This window comes from Equus asinus, chromosome 2 (genome assembly GCF_041296235.1).
Source record: "Equus asinus isolate D_3611 breed Donkey chromosome 2, EquAss-T2T_v2, whole genome shotgun sequence".
Classification (NCBI taxonomy): domain Eukaryota; kingdom Metazoa; phylum Chordata; class Mammalia; order Perissodactyla; family Equidae; genus Equus; species Equus asinus.
Genome location: NC_091791.1, coordinates 176,683,707 through 176,704,682, shown reverse-complemented (window position 1 = coordinate 176,704,682; position 20,976 = coordinate 176,683,707). Strand labels below are relative to the sequence as shown.

General features: G+C 34.9%; 1 protein-coding gene across 19 annotated transcripts in view; it reads left to right on the top strand.

Annotated features, from left to right (window-relative positions):
- The window catches only part of HEATR5A (HEAT repeat containing 5A), a 99,657-nt gene that overhangs the window by 39,221 nt on the left and 39,460 nt on the right, over positions 1–20,976 (top strand). For all 19 annotated transcript variants that reach the window (XR_011501537.1, XM_070504200.1, XM_070504198.1 and 16 more), the window contains 6 exons: positions 5,586–5,695; positions 10,632–10,795; positions 10,881–11,056; positions 16,912–17,017; positions 17,658–17,848; positions 19,122–19,281. Coding sequence is in view for 18 of the 19 variants with exons in the window: in XM_070504200.1 (XP_070360301.1) it covers positions 5,586–5,695; positions 10,632–10,795; positions 10,881–11,056; positions 16,912–17,017; positions 17,658–17,848; positions 19,122–19,281 (907 nt within the window). In the remaining variant the exon portion in view is untranslated. The remainder of the gene's footprint in view (positions 1–5,585; positions 5,696–10,631; positions 10,796–10,880; positions 11,057–16,911; positions 17,018–17,657; positions 17,849–19,121; positions 19,282–20,976) is intronic.

Below are 20,976 nucleotides of genomic sequence, written 5' to 3'. Positions count from 1 at the left end.
CAGTCAGATTTAACCAAGAAATTAAGTATTAAGCCTGTTAACCTTTTCAGGTATGCATTTTATTGGTTTGTTAGTGCTATTCTGTGTTCATAAGAACCAGATACTTGTTGACAGTTTTAGTTTTTTGTTGTTTATTTTTCATACGTTTGACTTACAAGAAAACATTGACAAAATCCAATATGTGTCATAAGCACTTGTAATTTCCTAATTAATAAAATGGATAGATTAGAGAAAGTATTTCCAAAAATATATTTAGTGATAGAACATTTTGTGTATATGGAAATAGATTTAAGATACGGCTTATAAAGCATAATAATAAAATGAACACCTCTGAATTCAACACAACTAGAGCAGAGCTTAGCAAATATTTGCTGTAAAGGGCCAAACAGTAAATATTTTAGGCTTTTTGGGCCATGCAGTCTCTGTTGCACCTACTCAACTCTTGTTGTAGCTTAAAAGCAGTGATGGATAATCTGTAAATGAATGAATGTGGCTGTGTTCCACAAAAACTTTGCAAAAACAGTCAGTGGGTCAGATTTAGCTACCCCTGGACCAGAACATTAACAATACTATGGAAGTTATCTGTGTGCTCCTCTCTAATAGATGTAATAACTACGCTGAATTTTATAGTTGTTATTCCCTTGCATTTTTAAAAAGTATAGCACATATATATGTTTTCCTAAGCAGTAAGTACATTGTTTAGTTTTGCTTGGTTTTGATCAGACACACGGTACACTGTTTCTGAGAATTACTTTTTCTTATTCAACATTATTTGAAACTTAATCTATATGTAAATTTGTTTAATCATTTTGGTTGCTGCATAATATTTGTGTGAATATACAGCAACTTATTCATCCTCCTGTCAAGAAATATTCAAATTATTTTCCAAAATTATTGCATATTTCTACCAATAATATATGTGGGTGCTCTTTGATCAACTTCTTCACCAACACTTACTCAGACATCAATCGGGGCTCATCCAGTAGGTGTAAATTGGTGTCTCCTTATGATTTCAACTTATCTATCTGATTCCAGATGGTTTAAGTATCATTTTATGTATTTGTTGTTCAGTCTTTCTCCTTCTATGAAATCCCTATTCATGCATGTCTTTACCTATTTTTAGGTAAAATAGTTCTTTGATTAACAGATCTTAATTTAAATGTCAAATTTATCAGTCTTTTACTTTTTGGTTAGTACTTTTTGTCTTTTGATTTAAAAAATCTACCTTACTTGAAAGTTATAAAGATACTTTTTTATATTTCTCTCTAGAATGTTTAAGATTTTTTCTTCTACATTTAAGTCTTTAATCCATCTGGAATTGATTTTTGTGTTTGGAGTAAGGTAGGGATCAGATTTCATTTGCTTTTTTTTTTTTTTTTTAAAGATTTTATTTTTTCCTTTTTCTCCCCAAAGCCCCCCGGTACATAGTTGTGTATTCTTCGTTGTGGGTTCTTCTAGTTGTGGCATGTGGGACGCTGCCTCAGCGTGGTTTGATGAGCAGTGCCATGTCTGCGCCCAGGATTCGAACCAACGAAACACTGGGCCGCCTGCAGCGGAGCACGCGAACTTAACCACTCAGCCACGGGGCCAGCCCCCATTTTCTTTTTGAATGTGGGTAACAGATTGTTCCATATTTACTTCCTCCAGTGATTTCATTCACCTCTGTCATGTATTGTAGTCCCATATGACCATGGTCCGTTTCTGTGCTCTCTAGTCCGTCTGTCTATTTCTGTGCCAACACCACACCATCTTCATAGTAAATTCTAGTATCTGTTAGAACAAGCTTTTTGGCCTTACTCCTCTTCAGGCATAATTTGGCCCTTCTTGCACTTTGATTGTCTCCTGTTGAAATTTTAATTAAAATTTCATTGAATCTATAGATAAATTTGAAGATAATTGATATTTTTACAATAGCCATAAACATGCTGTCTCTCTTCTATTTTTGAGGTCTTTTACAAAGTATAAATTTTTTTCTATATAAAAATCTTACATGACTTTTCAAAAATTTATTCCCAGATACTTTATATTTTTCATTGCAGTAATTATTTACATAAGCACATGGGAGTGACTGGTGTGTGAGTATAATCTCTTCATTACTGTTGTACAAAAATATTATCAATCTTATATCCAGCCACCTTGCCAAACTCTCCTATATTAAGGATATATTTATAGATTCTTCTGGGTTTCTCTGTTTACAATGCTTATTGATTCATGTTCTCTCTCTCCACTTATGTGCTAGATAACTACCATTTAAAACTGAATAGAAGTGGTTAAAGGGAATTCTCCTGTTTCATGAATAGATTGATGTTTGCTACAACTTTTTAGTAGATATTCTTTATCAGGTTAAGAAAATAACCTCTTCCTAGTTGGCCACATTTTGTTTTGTATTGTTTTGTCTTATCATGAATGGGTTTTGATTTTTATAAAATAGTTTAATCTGATAACTTTAATGGAACAGATTTTATTGACAAATTTTTTACTTGGTTACATTCTTGGGATAAACTGAGCTTGGAAATAATAATTTTTTTTATAAACTTCTGGATTTGGTTTGCTTATGTTTGGGTTTCTATTCATCAGTGAAACCACCCTATAATTCTACTTCTTGCACTACCCTCTTCAGGTTTTCATCAAAGTTTTACATAGCCTTGTAGAATGAGGTAGGTGAATCTTTCATCAGGTTGTGTGGAGGAGTCTATGTAAGATTGGAATGCATCACATAAAATCTTATTAGCAACCACCTGTCTGTAAAACGATCTGGACTTGATATTTTCTTTTTAGGAATACGTATTCCATTTCCTTAATTGTTTTGACTATTTGAGGTCTGGTTTGGGGGTTTGTTTTGCTTGTTCGTTAGATTTTTCCAGGAATTTTCCCAATGCATCTTCTTCAATTTTTTTGGCATGAAGTTGTCGTTAGTATTCTCTTATCTTCTTAATCTCTGCTATATCTATATGTCCCTTTCTCCATTCTTGGTAAGTTTTCATTATGCCTTTCCCTGATCCATCTCATGAGAGATGTATCTATTTTATTAATCTGTACAAAGAATAATTTTGCTTATGTTGAGTTTATTCTCTACTTCATTCGTTATTGTTTGTTATTACTCCTTTCTGCTTTCTTAAATTCTTGTTCTTTTTTTAACCCCTTAATTTGAATGCTTATTAGTTCATTGAATTTCTCTTAATTCTCCTAATATAAACTAAGGCCATAAATTGTCCTCTAAGGTTCCAGTTGCTGAATCCTGAAAGTATTAATATGTATTATTTCCCTTTTTCAGCTTTAAATATTTTTAAATTTCATTAAAATTTCTTTAAGTTGTCTGAGTATGTTTTTAAATTTCTAAATGTATAGAACAGTTTTTAGCTTATGGTTTTGTTACTGATTTTTAATTTAATTGCATTGTAGTTAGTGAATATGATCTGTATGTTACCTGTCCTTCTAAGTTTGTTGAGACTTACTCTATGACAAATGTGTGTGTTTTTTTAAGTTCCCTTGTGCCATCTGTCTTCACTAATTTTTTATCTACTTAACCTGTCAATACTTGACAGTCTTGAGAGTGAACTACTCCACTGTGATGCTGGGTTTATCAGTTATTCTCTATAGTTCTATTAGTTTCTGCTTTTTCGTGTTTTGAGACTATTTAATTAGGTACATAGGAGTTTAGACTTATATCTTTCTAATGACTCTTTTATCATCATACAGTAACTCTATCCTTAATAATACTTTTTCTTTAAATTCGAATCTTTGTGATTATTATATGTGTGCTTTGTCTTTTTTAGTGTCACTGTTTTTAGGTATATCTCATGACTGCATACAGTTGGAGTTTTTAAAAATTGAATCTCACAATCTCTACTTTAAACTGGCAATTTGTGAATTTCTTTATCCATCTTGGTGTATATTTTGTTGGATTCATGCCTTTCATTAGTTCTAGAAGAGTGGTGGTTATCGCTTCAGATAGTGCCTGTTTTCTGTTCTCTTTAAACTTTCCTTCTGGGGTTCTGATTAGACAAATTTTAGATCTTTTTATTTTGTCTTCCATGTCTTAATCTTTTTTGTAGTATTTTTTCCTCCTTTGCTGTCTGCTGTGTTCTGAGTGGTTTCTTTGGCTCTGTCTTCCAGTTCACTAATTCTCTCTTCAACTGGGTTTGATCCAGTATGGCTTTGTCTCTGCCAGGACTTGGGACCATTTTAAACCCCTTCAAGAGCCTCCACTTTATCACCCCTACCTTGCCATGGGCACCAGCTCAGTTGCAGATTCTTGTATTGGTATTAGCATTTGTGTTCTGACTCTCATTTCAGCTCATGTTTTGTTTTATGCTTTTGTATTTGTTTGGGGGGTCAGGGTTGAGGGAGCAGACTTTGAAAAAGTCTCTTCCTGCAAGCCTAGCAGTGCAAATTATCTTTTACCCAGGATCTAAGTGTATTTATAGCAGGAATGCCCTTCAGAGACTTTAATCCGCCCTCCTAATCGAAGCAGAAACTGCTAGCAATGTTTTGCTAAATTCTTATTTTGTTCTATTCATCACACTTTCTTTAAAAACAGAAAGACAAATACCCCTGCAAACTCACTTCTGTTGTATTTAAACCAAATGGATGTTGCAGGATTTTTAAAAATACAACTTATAATTTCTTAACATCTTGTCAATATGATTAAAATAATTTTCATATGTCAGCTGTAATTTTCTCATCTAGTTTTAGAGAAACACAAAACATGCTTTTCTAGAAATTAGAAATAGCAAGAGCAGTTTGCTAGAAAATACAAATGAATAAACATTGCCAGAACTTCTCAGAGTACCTGGAGATCTCATGCCGTGACGGTTTAGTGGGTTTATTCCAGTGGCACAATAAAAGTAGTTCCCCTGGGTTTCTGTATTGCTAAGAGAGATGAAAATCATATTCCAGTTGATAGCATGGTATCTTGCAAAGGGTGGTAATCCTTTAATAAGTATTTGTTAGATGAGTGGACGTCAGTAAAATGATGTCTTAGTACCAGTAGAGAGAGAGCAGAAGGTAAAGAATACGTGAAGCTGAAGGACGAGTGAAGGAGGGAGGTGATGAGAGATTTTGTGAATAGAACTTTTGGGGAAATATTGGCTCAACTTGTGCTTTATTAAAAGAGAATTTGTTTTATGATTTTGCATATTTTGGTGATTCATTCTACTTGGTGGTGGCATTCCAGGTCAAGTTTCTAGGAAACACTTGGATTTTTCTCTAGTTATCTGTGTCTCCTGTTTGTTTGTTTCTTTCCTACATAACAGACTTAAGTTTTTTCAAATGCCAAGTTGCAAACTTTGGAATGTGGTAAGTTTCTAGACAAAATACTTAGGTCCTTATAAGTCTAAGGTGAATATACAGCTTTGTTTTATGAAGTATGATAGGAAAGATAGCAGAATGATTTGCACGTGTGACAGTTGTAATCCCTCTTATAACTTATAATCACACTTTGTTTAAAAAAACATAAAATAAAAGCAACACTAATGTTCACTCAATATGTATAGGCATTTTATGTTTATATGTCAACCTATTCAGTATTTGTACATTATTATATAACTTTCATACTTAAGATATACTTTTTCGTTTATTTTAAGGCTTTCTTCAATAGTAAAAACATATGGAAGTCCTTTGAAAACACCATCAGTAGTTTATAGACAGAGACTTTATGAATTACTGATTTTATTACCTCCTGAAACCTATGAAGGTATGTGCCTTAGACCAAAATGTTTTGCTGTTTGTGGCTAGTACAGTGCCTGGAAAGTAAGGCCTGAAGGAATGAATTGTGGCAGTTATTTAGTGCCTTGTATCTAGGAGATTTAGGGAGCTCACACTTAACCTATGTGTTCACCATTTTATAGTAAATAAAACACTTTTTTAAAAAAAATACCCTACTTCATGTCTTGCTTTCCTCTCTCTTCTGGCAAAAAAAGCCGTAGTTCCACTGTGTGGGAGAGAGTGAGTCACAAAGATTGGTCTTGATTCTGCTCCAGAGTTTTGTACAGAGATATAATGCAAATCTATTAGAAATTTGGCCATCTTTAGTTTTCTTCTAGAGTAATTATCTTCAGTACATAGTCCATTTCATTCCATTCTTAACTCTGCCCCGATAGAAGTTTAATATTGAACTACCAAGGTATAATTGCTTTTATAAAGTTTATAATATAGGTTTTGCTCTTAGTGGGCTCAAAGATGACTTTAGGTTACTGGAATGCTGCAGTTGGTAAAATAAACTTGTCCCTATTTTAAAATTAGTCCTAAAACCTTGCTTGTAAGTTTAAGGTACAGTCTTAAGAAAATAAATTGCTAGTACTACTGAATAACTCAAGATGCTTGTTTTAACAGAAGTCTAAGTTGAAAATGGTTTCCAGTGGGAACTTCAATATTTTTTTAGTCTTAATTTTCAGCCAACCATATTAAGTTGATTGATGCTTCAAATCCATTTCTTGTAAAAATACTACATTTGTTGACTTATGTCCTTAGTCTGCAGGTAAATGCAATATAATATATACTATATTAGTTCAAAATGTTATAATTTCTGTCTTGGCCTTTATCATTATGTGAGTGCTGGTGTTCCCACTGCCTCCCTTCCTAGTTCACAAATGTACCTAGCAAAATGTTTGATTTAAAGTAAGGATTTGGTAAAATCTTCTGAAGAGCTGAAAAAAAAATGGATACATTTCTGTTTCTTAGAAACTGCATCAAAAGAACCATTTCTGTATGCCAGGCACTGTGCTCGATATTATATGTATTAGTATCTCATTTATCTTAGGATAATACAATGAGCTAGTTCCAGTTTACTCATTTGACAGATAAAGACAGAGAAGTTACAAAATCAGCTCAAGAACACATACCAGTAAATAGTGGACTCAAGATGAAACCATAAGCTTCATGCTGTGCTGCCTGTTCGTTGATAAGTAAACTGCTAGAGACTTAGAAACAGTCAGAGCTTAGGGATAGGTCTCTCATTTGATGTTCTCTCTCAATCTAAAAGTTGGCTGTTAGATATCTAACAAAACACTTTGAACTTCTGTGTTCCATAACTCAGATCGTTGTTAGGTTCTGGCAACAGCAGTTCCCTTCAAACTTACACATCAATTTTTACCATAGTATTTTGAAATTTATTTTCAAACTACAGATGGAAAAATTGGGGTTTTTTTCAGGTCTTCTTTCAACATTTAGGAATACTAGAATATCACTTAAAATCTACAGTGTATCTTCTGATAAATAATAATATGTCTCCCCTTGAAGGATTTAAATTAAGGGAAAGACAAAGTCTTTTACTATTTTCTCAGAATTGGAGTTTAGGAATGCAATTAGAGGTCCTAAAAGAATAATAATATACAAGTGCATAGATTTTAAATTAGTTCCAGAGTATTCATTGGGAGACAAAGTCAGGAAATACCATGAATTTCTTGAGAAAAGAATCTACGTTCACCCTCTTTGTCTTTTTCAAGTGTGTCTGTTTTTCTAACAAGAATTAAAGAAGAAATCATAAAAAATGCAAATAAGGATGTATTAATATTTGTCTTGCAACCAAAAATAAGGATTTGCCATTTTGTATCTGTCTTTTCACTGTGGAAATAGAATTAAGGATTTTTTTCCTTAAAGACTTCTGATTTTTTTTTTAGTGATAGTTTTAATAAGTTTATATAGTATATATGGAACATAACATAACTTTACCATTAAAATAGTAATTGCCATTTTGAATAACATAGCTCATAGTACAATAATAACATAATTTCTAAATCTTTAATACAAAAAGAAATAGTCTTTAAAGTTATGTATCTAACTCAGAAAATATGGCTAAGTAACAAAACAGAAGTTTCAAGTCCTGATGTTACTACAATGGTTTATCAAAAAGTGAGCTTACAAGACATGCTAAGAAATTGCCTTTGTTACATGGGACAAATATAAAAATTTAAGTAACTTTGATTCATGATTGTCCAGCAAATGCAGACTTTTATCATAAAAGTGACTTAGTTTTTTGAAGTTTGTGGAGTGAAAATTTGGCTCTTAGTTTTGTTATGGATCTCCTTTCAAATATTTTAATATTTTCTGCACTGAAAATTGTTCCTCATTAGCATCAGAAAGTTGATGTATTCCTACCACAAAAGCATATTTGCATTTTAAAATCGAATCATCTTTAAAAACTTTGTTCAGGGACAGTTAGAGGAGCAGCCACTTTAAATGAGAAATAGAGATTTACCACAGTTTTCACACTTAGCTCTAATACCAAACATACCTTGCATAGTGTACTACCAACAAAATTATTTTTCTGAGTGTCATATACTGGTAATTAAACCTGCAGACATTCCTTTGAGCAACTTTCATTTGCTTCATTAAGCCTTCACTGATCCCTGTCTGCCCTCCCCAGTTCCTATATGTAATCTCTGCTTTCTATAAATTTAAGGCCAGCCCTGATGTCCTAGTGGTTAAGTTGAGTGTGCTCTGCTTCATGGGTTTGATCCTTGGGCATGGACCTACACCACTCATCTCTTAGTGGCCATGCTGTGGCAGCAGCTCACGTTTTTAAAAAAAGGAGAAAAAGAGGAAGATTGGCAGCGGATGTTAGTTCAGGGCAAATCTTCCTCAGCAAAAAAAGAAAAGAAAAAAGAAAAAATCTAACTAAATTTAACAGTACTTTTGTTTTCATCTTTTATGAAACAAAGCACTTCCTACCTTCATTTCATAGTTATATGTATGTTTTTGTGTCTTGTATTTTATATCCTTTTGAAGAAAGGATTAAATACAATAAAATATTTATATATTTTATTAAACACAGCATCTTAAATACTGATTGAATGAATGAGTGAGTGAGCACGGTAGTTAAAAGCTCAAGTTCTGGAGCTTGAATTGCCTATGTTTCAGTCTGACTCTTCTATGTAATTGCTGTGTTGTCTTGCAAAATTAACAAACTCTCTGTTCTTGTTTCCTCACCTATGAAATGACAGTACTAACTCGACCTCATGAGGTGGTTATGAAAACTACATGTAATGCTTTTAGGACATTTACTGACACATATTACATTCTCAGTAAATATTTGTTGTCAGTACTTTTACTATTACTAATGATACAGAAAATGATAGCAGGTGAACCTTCCTAACTCTTGCCACCACTTCTAACAACATCACCTCAGTCTTCATTTCATCCTGATGCTCTTGCTAAAGAAACACTTAAGTGTTTGTTTCTCTAAGGCGATTTTTACTCATTCGTAAAGTACTTAAGTTACAAACTGGGAAAAGCCATTTACGTATTAGGTGGATTTTTTTTTTTTTTTCTTTTTTTGAGGAAGATTAGCCCTGAGCTAACTGCTGCCAATCCTCCTCTTTTTGCTGAGGAAGCCTGGCCCTGAGCTAACATCCATGCCCATCTTCCTCCACTTTATATGTGGGACACCTACCACAGCATGGTGTGCCAAGTGGTGCCATGTCCACACCTCGGATCCAAACCTGTGAACCCCAGGCCACCTGAAGCGGAATGTGCACAGTTAACGGCTGCACCTCCGGGCTAGCCCCAGGATAAAATTTTCTATTGATAATCTGTTAGAAATTAGGATAAGTATCTTTGAAATGGTAATTTAGGTCAATGTGACAAACAGACCAATTTTTCAAAATGTATATTTGAGAGAGAGAACTATACGTTACAGAAGATCACAACGTGCCTGAACTAGCTGGGCCCCCAAAACACAAGCAAACAAAAAATGAGTCCTCTCTGGATCAAGGTGCCAATTGACAGAAAAATATAGACGATAGAGGAACAAATTAAAGTACTCTGGCGAGTATAATCATAAAAATCCAGACTATAGAAATTTCTGCAGAAGAAATAACCTCATTTCAAATAAATTACGGAGGAGGGTTGGGCGAGCGGAGGGAAGAACTTGAGATGAGTCAGCTTGTAGCCTTAAATCTCGATTCAAACAGAAAAGCAAACACAAACAGGCGTTTATGAGACAATTGAAAATTTGAACACTGAATGGGTATGTGATGTTTATTGGTTTTGTAAATATGATATTATGATTATAGGATTGTTTAAAATGTCCTTAACTTTGGAGATACACAATGAAATATTCATAGATGAAATAATATGCTTTCTAGGGCTTGCTTCAAAGTAATGTGGGGGATGTTGAGATAGTGGATGAGGGTATAGCTGGAACAAGATTGATTCAGCTGGTCAAGATAAGTCACAATCATGCTGGGGTGGTGGGGAGTTGGCTGTCATGGTACTGATATGCCTGCTTTTGTTTATGTTTGAAGTTTTCCATAATAAAAACATGTCTGATGCTTATAACTGTTTTTCAGGCCATGGTGGGTTTTTGTAAACTAATATAATTTACCTCCTTTTGTATCTGTTCTTTTTTTATTCTGCTTTTGTACTTCCTGTCATTTTATTAAAAATGATGGTAGTATTTACTCGGTATCCTAAAGTATACATGCACGCACACACGCTTTGAGATGTCTTTTCAGTGTCCATTCTTAGCCTGTGATTAGAAGCACATAGTTGAGCCAAAAATCTTTGGCCGTGATAGATTGAAGTTGGCCGATGTGTAGACTAAAGCCCAGGTGGGCGTTTTTAACCCCATGCTCTAACCCGTCATCTGCTAGTGCTAAATTGCTAATTGTTCTTCTGCTGTGACTCAACAGGAAACCTCTGTGCTATCCTCAAAGAGCTGGCTGCTGACTTGACTGCCCCTGATATGCAGGTGGCAGCATTCACATTTTTACTTCCACCGCTCTGTCATCAGGATGATCTTTTGATATTAAGTCCTTTGCTGCAAGAGACTGACCACAGATTTATTGAAGAACAGGTATGGTCATTTTTCAGTAACTCTCAGGTTGATTCAGTCTGTGAACCGTGGTTCTAAAAGCTTATATATAATTTTTTTCTTTTAGCTCCTGCTTGGTAGTGGTATTGCTTGTGGAAGTCTCGAGTATGACCCTTATTCTATTTATGAGAAAGATGTAGACGGAGATTCGGTGCCTAAGCCCCTACCTCCAACACTGTCAGTTATTAGCTCTGCCGTCAAGCTCTTTGGAGTTGTATGTGCCCGTGTGGGAGAAGCTCAAAGGTAACCCATCTTCACTAGTTCGCTTATCCTGAAGTATAATATTTCAGGATTGGTAATTGGTTCAGTGAGTACATAATAGAGAACTGGTGGGAAAGAAGAATGTTGTCAAAAGTTCTCACTGGTATAGAAGATTTCTTATAGATAACGGGTGAATGTGCGAGAAAGGCTCTTGTTTATTCACTTGACTCATATTTAATAAGAAGTAATCAAATTCTTAGATTAAATTAAATGATTAGGCTGGAAACTTCTGGGTACTATTGTGGATGTAATACTTTACAGTTTGCTTATCATCCAGCTGAAAATACAAATGAAAAACTGAGTAACACAATAACACCGCTTTATGAGCTGTTGTTACAAAGGAAAACACTGGTTTTTTGCTTAGTCTACGTCTCAGACTTTCTTCCCGCCAAGACTATGGAACTCTTACAGGTCCAGGGATAAGCCTTCAACTTGGTGGATTTCAGTTCATTCAAAATGAACTTTGATTTTGAAAAAGCAAAGGCAGGTAATGATTTCTCATTGAGAATGACAATCTTTTTTTTTTTAAGATTTTATTGTTTCCTTTTTCTCTCCAAAGACCCCCGGTACATAGTTGTATATTCTTAGTTGTTGGTCCTTCTAGTTGTGGCATGTGGGACACCACCTCAGCAGGTCCTGATGAGTGGTGCCATGTCCGTGCCCAGGATGGGAACCGGCGAAACCCTGGGCCGCCGCAGCGGAGCGTGTGAACTTAACCACTCAGCCGCGGGCCCGGCCCCAAGAATGACAATTTCTTGATAGTTATTTGAGGTTAATACCTTTCTTGGGGGATCAAAAACACTACTCATATCCACTGTCCAGAAAATTATGTTTTTATATGAGATACTAAATGGGAAGTGAGTCTCTCCCATAGGCTATGCTGATTAATAACTTACAAATTATTAACTGTCCTCACTCATTCATATTCTGTGTCTCCCCCCTCTCTCTCTCCCTCTCCCCCATCTCCATCTCTATCTTGCTAGACCAACAAGTATGCATTTGACTAGATCATAGCTTTTATATTATTTTCTCCAGTTACGTCTTCCAAAGAATACCAGTGAGGTAGAGACTTTACCTTGGTCTCTGATGAAGACTCACAAAAATATTTTGAGTCTTGCTAGCATTTCTGAAATAGATCTTTGGATAGTTTACTTTCAGCAGATAGGAAAGTGAGTAAGACTTATCTTTGTTTTTAATAGCTTCATGTCATTTTATTTAAAATAATGGTAGTATTTACTCAGTATCATAAGGTACACACATACTTTGAGATGTCTTTTCAGAGCTTTAATTTCAAAAGATGTTTTTCCCAAATTTATTTTTAGCCTATAGCTCCCTGTATATGCTATAACTATAAAGTTAGGGTTATAAGATATTTAAAGCCCCAGCCCCATGGCTGAGTAGTTAAATTTCTGTGTACTCCACTTCAGCAGCCTGGATTCATGGGTTCAGATCCCAGGTGGACCTACACCACTCATCAGCTGTGCTGTGGCGGTGTCCCACATACAAAAAAAATAGAGGAAGATTGGTGCAGATGTTGGCTCAGGGCTAATCGTCCTCAGGCAGAAAAAGAGGAGGGTTGGCAATGGATGTTAGGTCAGGGTGAATCTTCCTCAGGAGAAAAAAAAAAGATATTTAAGACAATATGTTACTAAATTATAAATGAATGCTATAGCACTAGAAGATGAGAGGAAAATCACAGTGGTCTGAAATATTTAAAGAAGTGGTGGAGAGGATAAGATTTGAACTAGTCTAACTGTACTATTTTATGGAGAATGCAATTAATTTAAAATAATTAATTTGGATTAATACAGCAGTAACTACAGTGGATGAAACAGGTGGCCTTGTGGGGAAAAGATTTAAATTAACCATGTTTTTAAATGGCTCCACTAACTCCTTTTGATAGGTCTAAGATAAAAGGTGAAGAAGAAAATACACTACTTACAAATTTTCCTTTTAAAAAATTGATTCTACTCTCCTAGAGAAGTTTTTCTTTTCAGATTTATTGCCCGGTTGTAGTTTCAAGGCAATAGTTTCTTATTTCTATTGTTTGAAGTTTAATGAACTTTAGAATGTACTGTGTTTTTTTTTTTTTTATCCCACCTGGATTAAAAATAGAATGAATATTCAAGGGAGGGGAGGCTTTGATTGTTGTAAAAAAGAAATTGAAAACTGGTCAAAGCAAGGCATATGATTCTGTTTGGATTCTAACTGAATAAAAATGGTAGCAGAAGTCTGGAGATTGTTAAAGGAAGTTGGCAGGATCCCAGATACGGGAACGGGCTGTAAGCAACTATCAGCAGTCTCCATTGGGTGTCGTTGGAGGACCAGGGGAGAGAAAATACATAGTTGGGAAAGTTAAGTTTCTAATTTCCTGTTGTCCCACATACAATACTTGTTTCAAATGGCAGGCCCTTCTACTTTAGGCCTTATATTTGCATTTCTAGAGAAGAAAAGTCTTAAAGTATCTATATTTAACAAAAACAACAACGGAATATTTGAAGGCATTTTGTTGTTGTGATTAGCTTTGTGTTTAAACAGTTTGAAAGAAACTCTCTTTTATAAACATGAGATTGCCCTAAAATTGGAAATGTTTTTCATATATTATTTATTTGCTTAGAAATTGTCTTTAAATCAGGTAATTCTCTCTTTTTTGACTATAAGATTCTAAAAATAAGAACACTTTGTATTGGTAACTTTAAAACATTAAAATGTTTACAGTTTAGAATGTCAAGATATTTTATATAGAAAAGAAATATTATTGATCTTGTGCATGTGTTGTTTTTGGTTACTTTTAAATATATTTTGCACCTAATTGCAAAGAATGAACTGCTTAGTTCAGCTGAAGATTGTTCCACGCTTGGTTGCACACTACAATCATTTGGACACCATTTTTTTTTTTAAGATTGGCACCAGAGCTAACACCTGTTGGCAATCTTCTTTCCCCCCCCCACCCCCTTTTCTTTTCTTCTCCCCAAACCGCCTCCCCGGTACATAGTTGTATATTAGTTATGAGTGCCTCTGGTTGTGCTGTGTGGGACGCCACCTCAGTGTGACCTGATGAGCGATGCCATGTCTGCACCCAGGATCCCAACCAGCAAAACCCTGGGCCGTTGAAGCGGAGTGCGTGAACTTAACCACTTGGCCACAGGGCCAGCCCCTGGACATTTTAAAATGTAGATTCTGATTTAATTGTACGGTGTGCATACTATGTTGGGCATTTAAATTTTTAAAAGATTCTTAGGTGATTCTGATTTACAGCCAATGTTGAGACCACTGCTATAAATGCTATAAAATGATGTAAATTGTAAGTTGATGGAGAGAGAGGAAAAGCATACAGTTCTCAGTACTAAAAATTTTCACTATTATACACCCTCCCTGAAAGTAGAAAGTGAATCAGCATTTTCAAATGTTACATCTTTGCTGTTTACTGAGTTAACTATGGATTCTTATTTCATCTAGACTCAAAACTTTGTTTCAATACCTAATTGTGTTCCAAACTGATAATTGTATGTTATAACCGATACTACTTAGGAATACCACTTCAGTGTCACTAAAAAAGTCATCTGCATCTTCCTAAAGATTCAGAATGTTTTGTTCAGATCTCTGTCAGGATTTAGGGGTAAAGGATGGAGAAAAAAAGTGGGGACTCTGGCAGTCCTGTCTTTGACCCATGAATGTGTGCAAAAAAATAGTACAGGTCAAATTTTCTTACAGTGTAACAAAATTCTCTTAAGTGTTTTTAGTACATTCAACATAATGTAGTTCCATTGTAACAGATGATTAGGATGTGATCTAATAATGATGTTTTTAGGTTTTAAACTCCTAACCCTGACCACATAGTTATCCTTCATTTCTCTTTGTTGTCACATTTACTCTAAAGACCCACGTTTAGTCTTCCTGCAGGAGACCAGAGACATTGGGCATAACTATATCTTGAAACAAAATGCCTTAAATATGGTCTTGGAAAACCATAGGCAGGCAGGAAAATTTTTATGTATAATATGTTTATCATGTTATTTATAGTAAGAAAAATTAGAAATGGCCTAAATATCCTAAACTACGGAATTGGTTAAATAAAATATTACATTGTCAAACCATATAATACTAATAGCTATTTAAAATTATTTCAGTATGAGAGTTAATAAGATGGGAATAATGTTTAGGGGAACAAAAGAGTTATTAACAAAGTGTGTACAATGTGATCCCAGTTTTCTAAAAATGATATCCATATGCCTGGGGGTGGGGGTGAGGTCTAGAACAAAGATGCGAAAATGTTAGTGGTGGCTCTTTCTAGATGGTGGGATTATGGGTGAATTTTATTTTTCTTTCGTGTGCTTTTCTGAGTTTTTCAAATGTATTATGATGAGCGGAAATAACCTTGAAATAGAGAAATATTTAAAAAGAGTACCTGAAGTTACCGTTCTTCTCCCAAAATTTTTAGTGAACAACCATGTTTATTACATTCTATGAATTGATTTTGTATTTACTGCTTTTCCCACTCATAGGATATACACATAGCCTCATACCTTCCTTTTCTTCTAACATAACTTCTTCCATAGTTGAATTTTTTAAAACACAATGCCCATATCCATTCTGTTTTGATAACAAAACTGTCATTTGGAGCAGAGCTATACTTAGGCCTTGTTGCCTCAACAGAATGATAGGGATCTGGTTAAGGGCTCAGAGGGATTGTTGGGAGTACATTAGAGCTGGGTGCAAGTGTACCCATGTTCCGCCCTCTGCCAGGCATGCTGTTTTTACTCAGCGATGCAGTTGCCCTTTATGATTGTTCAGTGAGCACGTTTGACTGCCTACTTGATGCCAAACACAGACACTAGAGAGCTGAAGATCAACTGTAAGATGCTATGCCTGCCATCAAGATAGTTCACACCCCAAAAAATAATCTTAAACATTATTTCCATTTTTCTGACGTAAAGAGAAAGAATGGGAGAGAGGAGTACAGGGCTTAGGAACAATGTTTATAACATCGGAAAAACTGGTGGAAAAGATGGGGTGGTTTACTTCATGATTATGTATCTTTAATCTCAACATAAGAATTTAAAAGCTCTGTGCTGTAAAGACATGAAAAATAATTCACAGAAGATACATACATAGCTAATGGACACATTCAACCCCAGACCAGAAATAATGTTTATGTTTATCATAGTTAGAATTGTGAAAATTAGAAAATTGCTCTCCAGCAGTAGACGAATGGTGGAATAAATTGTAGTAAATGTGTATGGTAAAATTTGGCTTCATGAAAGTTATCGAAGAATAAAGATAATTTTAAGAGTACTAAAGAGGTAATGTTAAATGAGAAAAACTAGTGTTAAAATTGTTGTATATATAGAGTGGTCCTAAGTACATTTTTAAAGTACTCTTGGGAGTTTGAAGGGCTTTGCTGCTTCTCATTAACTGTAGATGACATAAATTGGTGCCGCCTTTAAAATAAAGCAATGTATTTGAATCAAATAAGTCCTGTTATTAAGGGAGAAAAAGTTGATGAAAGTAACTTTTACATATCCTTTGTTTAGAAAATAGTTACTGAAGTAGCTGTATTTGCCCAGGTAAATCTTTAAGTGATACATTTGTTATTTTTTTCACAAACTAATACTTCCCCCCCCAATGACATTTTGTATTGATTATGATGTATTTTCTTTTCCTAAAATGCTTCAATGTGTTTAACAACAGTTTACCTCACTTCAGGAGTTCCAACAAAATAACACAAAGAAACAAATTAGCAGTAGATACTCAGTACTGCCCTTTGGTTTACTTTATCTTTGTTAACAAATCCACTGCCTTATTTATTTGCTTTTAAATCTTGTTTCTGATTTTAGGCTTCTTATATTGGAACAGCTTTTGGACTGTGTAAAGCACGCAAAAGGAGCTCGTCAGCAAGTAGTTCAATTACATGTTGTTTCTTCAGTTTCTAGTTTCTTGAAGGTAATTCTATTTTTTAAAAATTCAGATGTTTGCTTTTTTTTTTTTTTTGGATGTATGGCCAACTAAGTAGGTTGAAGGAAGATGGTTTTAAAGGGCTATTGTGCTTTTTTTCCCCCATTTTTCTTAATCTCTTGATGAAAATGTTTCATCATTTGCAATTCCCCTTTTACAATTTTTCTGTATATAAAACTTGTTAGTCAGAAATTAAACCTATAATCTTGGCTTGGAGCCATGCTTTAACCTACTGAGCCTAATATCTTAGACCAGGGATTGGTAGAGTATGGCCTATGGACCAAATCTGGCTAGATGTTGCATTTATGGCTTATTGTTTCTAAGTAAAATATAATAGGCTTCATTGGCTGTTTATTTTATGGAAATACCTATTAATGTTCTTGTGAACACAGATGTGCCACAGTGATAATTCATTGCCATGTTGTTTGCCTGGAGGTTTAAATTCTACAGTACTTTGTGAGAAAAATCAAATTATGTTTGTATGTTCGATAGGATTTCTTGTGTTCTGATTTTTTTTTTAAGTAGTAATCCAAGTATGAACATATTTGGGTAACCAGAATATACATTCCAAACTGGATAAGAAAATTTACTACAATTGTAAGTTTGGATTGTTCTTTACATATTTCAGTATGTGGCTGGCGCCAAGGGAAGTTTGGGTCCAGAAGAAATGAGACGACCTGCCCTAGCATTAGTAATGGGAGCCCTTGAAAGTTCCAGCCCCCTTTTGAGATGTGCAGCTGCAGAGGCGTGGGCTAGATTAGCCCAGGTGGTTGATGATGCAGCTTTTACTGCTGCGTTAGCTCAAGTTAGCTTTGACAAGTAAGTGAACTTTTTATTTAGTACTCGGACTGTGTGTCAGAACTGGATATAATTTGTTGCTTTCTTGAAACTAGTGAAACTGCATTCTGAGAATAACTGAAAAAAATTGACAAATGTGGATACTTTGAAATAGAGGAGAATGTCTTTTGGCCTGCTCATCTTGAAACAAAAACTGTTACTACTTTGGCTTTAGTTTTTATGTAATAAGAGAAAGATCATTACCTATATGAGTGATATCATTGGCAAGCAGTGGAATGAACTCTGGGAGTGAGACACTTAGGGAGTTTTATCCTGTAAAATGTAGATGATAGGTAGTAAGAACAATCCACTGGGAAGAGAAAAGGCTGTGGGCTGCATATCAGGAAACATAAACTGTATTCGCATTTCTACCAGCTCTGTGACCTTGAGCAGGTGACGTAATCATCTCGGCCAGTTTTCCTCTATTTCAAATGGAAGGTTGTTAATATGGCCTTGCCTACCTTAAAAATGTGAAGGTAAATGAGATAATGAATATGAAAGTAATATGGAAAAAAACTGCAAATAAAAGTTCATGGTTATATTAGTTATATACTTATATAAGTTATGTTAGTAGTGGTGGTAGTGATGAGGGTAGCACTTTGACCATCTAGTCTACTGAATATGTGTGTCTGACTTGGTTAAGAGCTTGAAGTCTGGAGTCAGAATACTAACTTGGTTCAAATCCCAACTCTTCCATTTAATAGTTGGTTACTTTGTAAGAGTTACTTTAACTATCATTTTGGTTTTCTCATTTGTAAAAAGGAACTGATAATAGTGTGAATCTTAAGGTTGTTGGGAGGATTAAAGGACTAAATGTAAAGCACTTAAATTAGCTCACAGTATATAAGAAAATTCCTAATAAACATTCATTTCTCTTTCTATATTTAATTTTAAAGTCAGTTCTTGAGTTGAAATTCTCTTTATATGGAATTAAAGTATCTCAGCATTATGAGTTTTTAAAAGTAGGTTAATGATAAAGTAATAATGCCTGCCATATAAATTTAATGTGTATATCTCTGAAAGATATTGAAATTATTCATACTTAAATAATCGTGAATAATGTGAAGACATTTTTATTTAAAATATTTTTCTTTTCAGGGTACCTTTCGGGTTCAGAATTTTTTTTGTCAGATAACAGTAAATATATTTCTGAATTTTGTAACTGTTCTTAAAAAGAGTTTTTACCTAAGTGACAGTGTACATGCATTAGTTTTGTTTCAGTGATTGTCATTTATTTTTATTCCCGTAATTACAGACTGAAGTCAGCAAGAGACGTGGTTACCAGAACAGGACACTCATTGGCTTTGGGAACCCTACACAGGTATTTAGGAGGAATAAGTTCTTCTCAGCATTTGAATTCTTGTGTTGGCATCCTTTATACTTTGTCTCAGGACAGCACTTCTCCTGATGTGCAGGTAAGTACCCCAGGTGATGCCTTCCTTATAATTCATGATTTGTAGATGATGCAGATTATGTTTTTATTGACTATTAGTCATTTGTAACTAACCACCCCCATAATAAATGTTAAAGCCATTGTTAACCTTGATGGATTTTTAAAATTCAAATCTCACTAACTTTACTTCACACTCAATGTCTAAAGTCAAGGTCACTGTCTTTTTTGGAAAATGAATCTCCCTTCCGTCTTGATATGAACATGAACTATTTTGGAGAGCTTAATAGGTACCAGGCGTTGTATTACATTCTTCTAAACGTATTAACATTTAATCTTCACAGTGATCTAGAGAGTGTGTTCCCTTTATACAGAAAGAAAACTGAAGCTTCAGAAGCTAATTAACTTGCTCTCAGCTGAAAAGCTAGTAAATCATGGAATTGGGTCAAGAACACAAATTAGGGACTCTAAACCCATGTTCTTAACCACTTCACCATATTTTTGTACATTATCTTACCCCTTTCTGTCAACATCATCATTGTCCTGATACCTTAATCAAGTCTTAAATAGCCATTACTCTTCCTGGTCTCTTACTCCCCTTATCTTTTCTCTTTCCTGCTATGTGCCCCTAATGACTATAGTAGCCTCCTAACTGGTCACTTTGTTTTTAGGTCCTTTTCTTTTCAGCTCTGCCTAGATGTGAGGCCAAATTTGTTTTCCCCTGAAAGACTTTCGTCTTGCTAATTCCCTACTGAAAAGCTGGAGAAACCGCCCATTCCTTCTTAAATCAACTCCTTCAAATCCCATCAAGTGACCCAGGAACCTTCTCAGTTATTACCCTGAAGTACAAGTCTACAGATGACCTTCCTGCTTTCCTCCCACACATCATTCTCTTATCTGCACTTATATTTTTCCTTTTGCTCTTCTCCCTTTCTATTCCTATCTGACAATCCAAATTTTTTAGTATTCTAAGATCCAGTTTAACCACCTTCTTGTCATATTTCAACATCCCTTATCCCTAATCCATAGTTTGCTTTCGTTCTTTGAATTACCATATTACTAGTAGTCTCTTCCACATCATCTAGTACTTGAGTTGACTTATAAGGTATTCCGTTCTTTTATCCTTATTTTAATATGGGGTTTTTTGCTTCTATTTAGTATATTCCTCTTCCCCTTCAAGAAGTCTGTTCTGAACGCACATGCTTTTATACTTGAATACCTCTTTTTTTTTTTTTTTCTGGTGAGGAAGATTGGCCCTGAGCTAACATCTGTGCCAATCTTCCTCTATTTTGTATGTGGGCTGCCATCTGCAACATGGCTTGATGAGCACTGTGTAGGTCTGTGCCTGAGATCCGAACCTGTGAACCCTGGGCTGCCCAAGTGGAGGGCACGAACTTAACCACTATGCCACTGGGCCAGCCCTTGAATACCTTTTTTGTTGATTAATTTAAAGGCTTTTCATGGCTTCCCTTGTCATCAGATCGGACTCTTCTTGATTGCTGCTCTCTCTCACCCAACAGGAGTTCATTTTTGCAGCATGTAAAGTACTGTAAGCTTTCTTATATATCCATTAATAAGAGAGGCAAAATTCCTCAGTTAATTTCCTAAAAGGAGAGCTCTTTGTATACTTCTTGTTAGGAAAAGTTAAAACATACATAAAAATAGAGAGTATACTACAAGGAACCTTTTATACCCCTCATTTAACTTCAGTGTTAATATA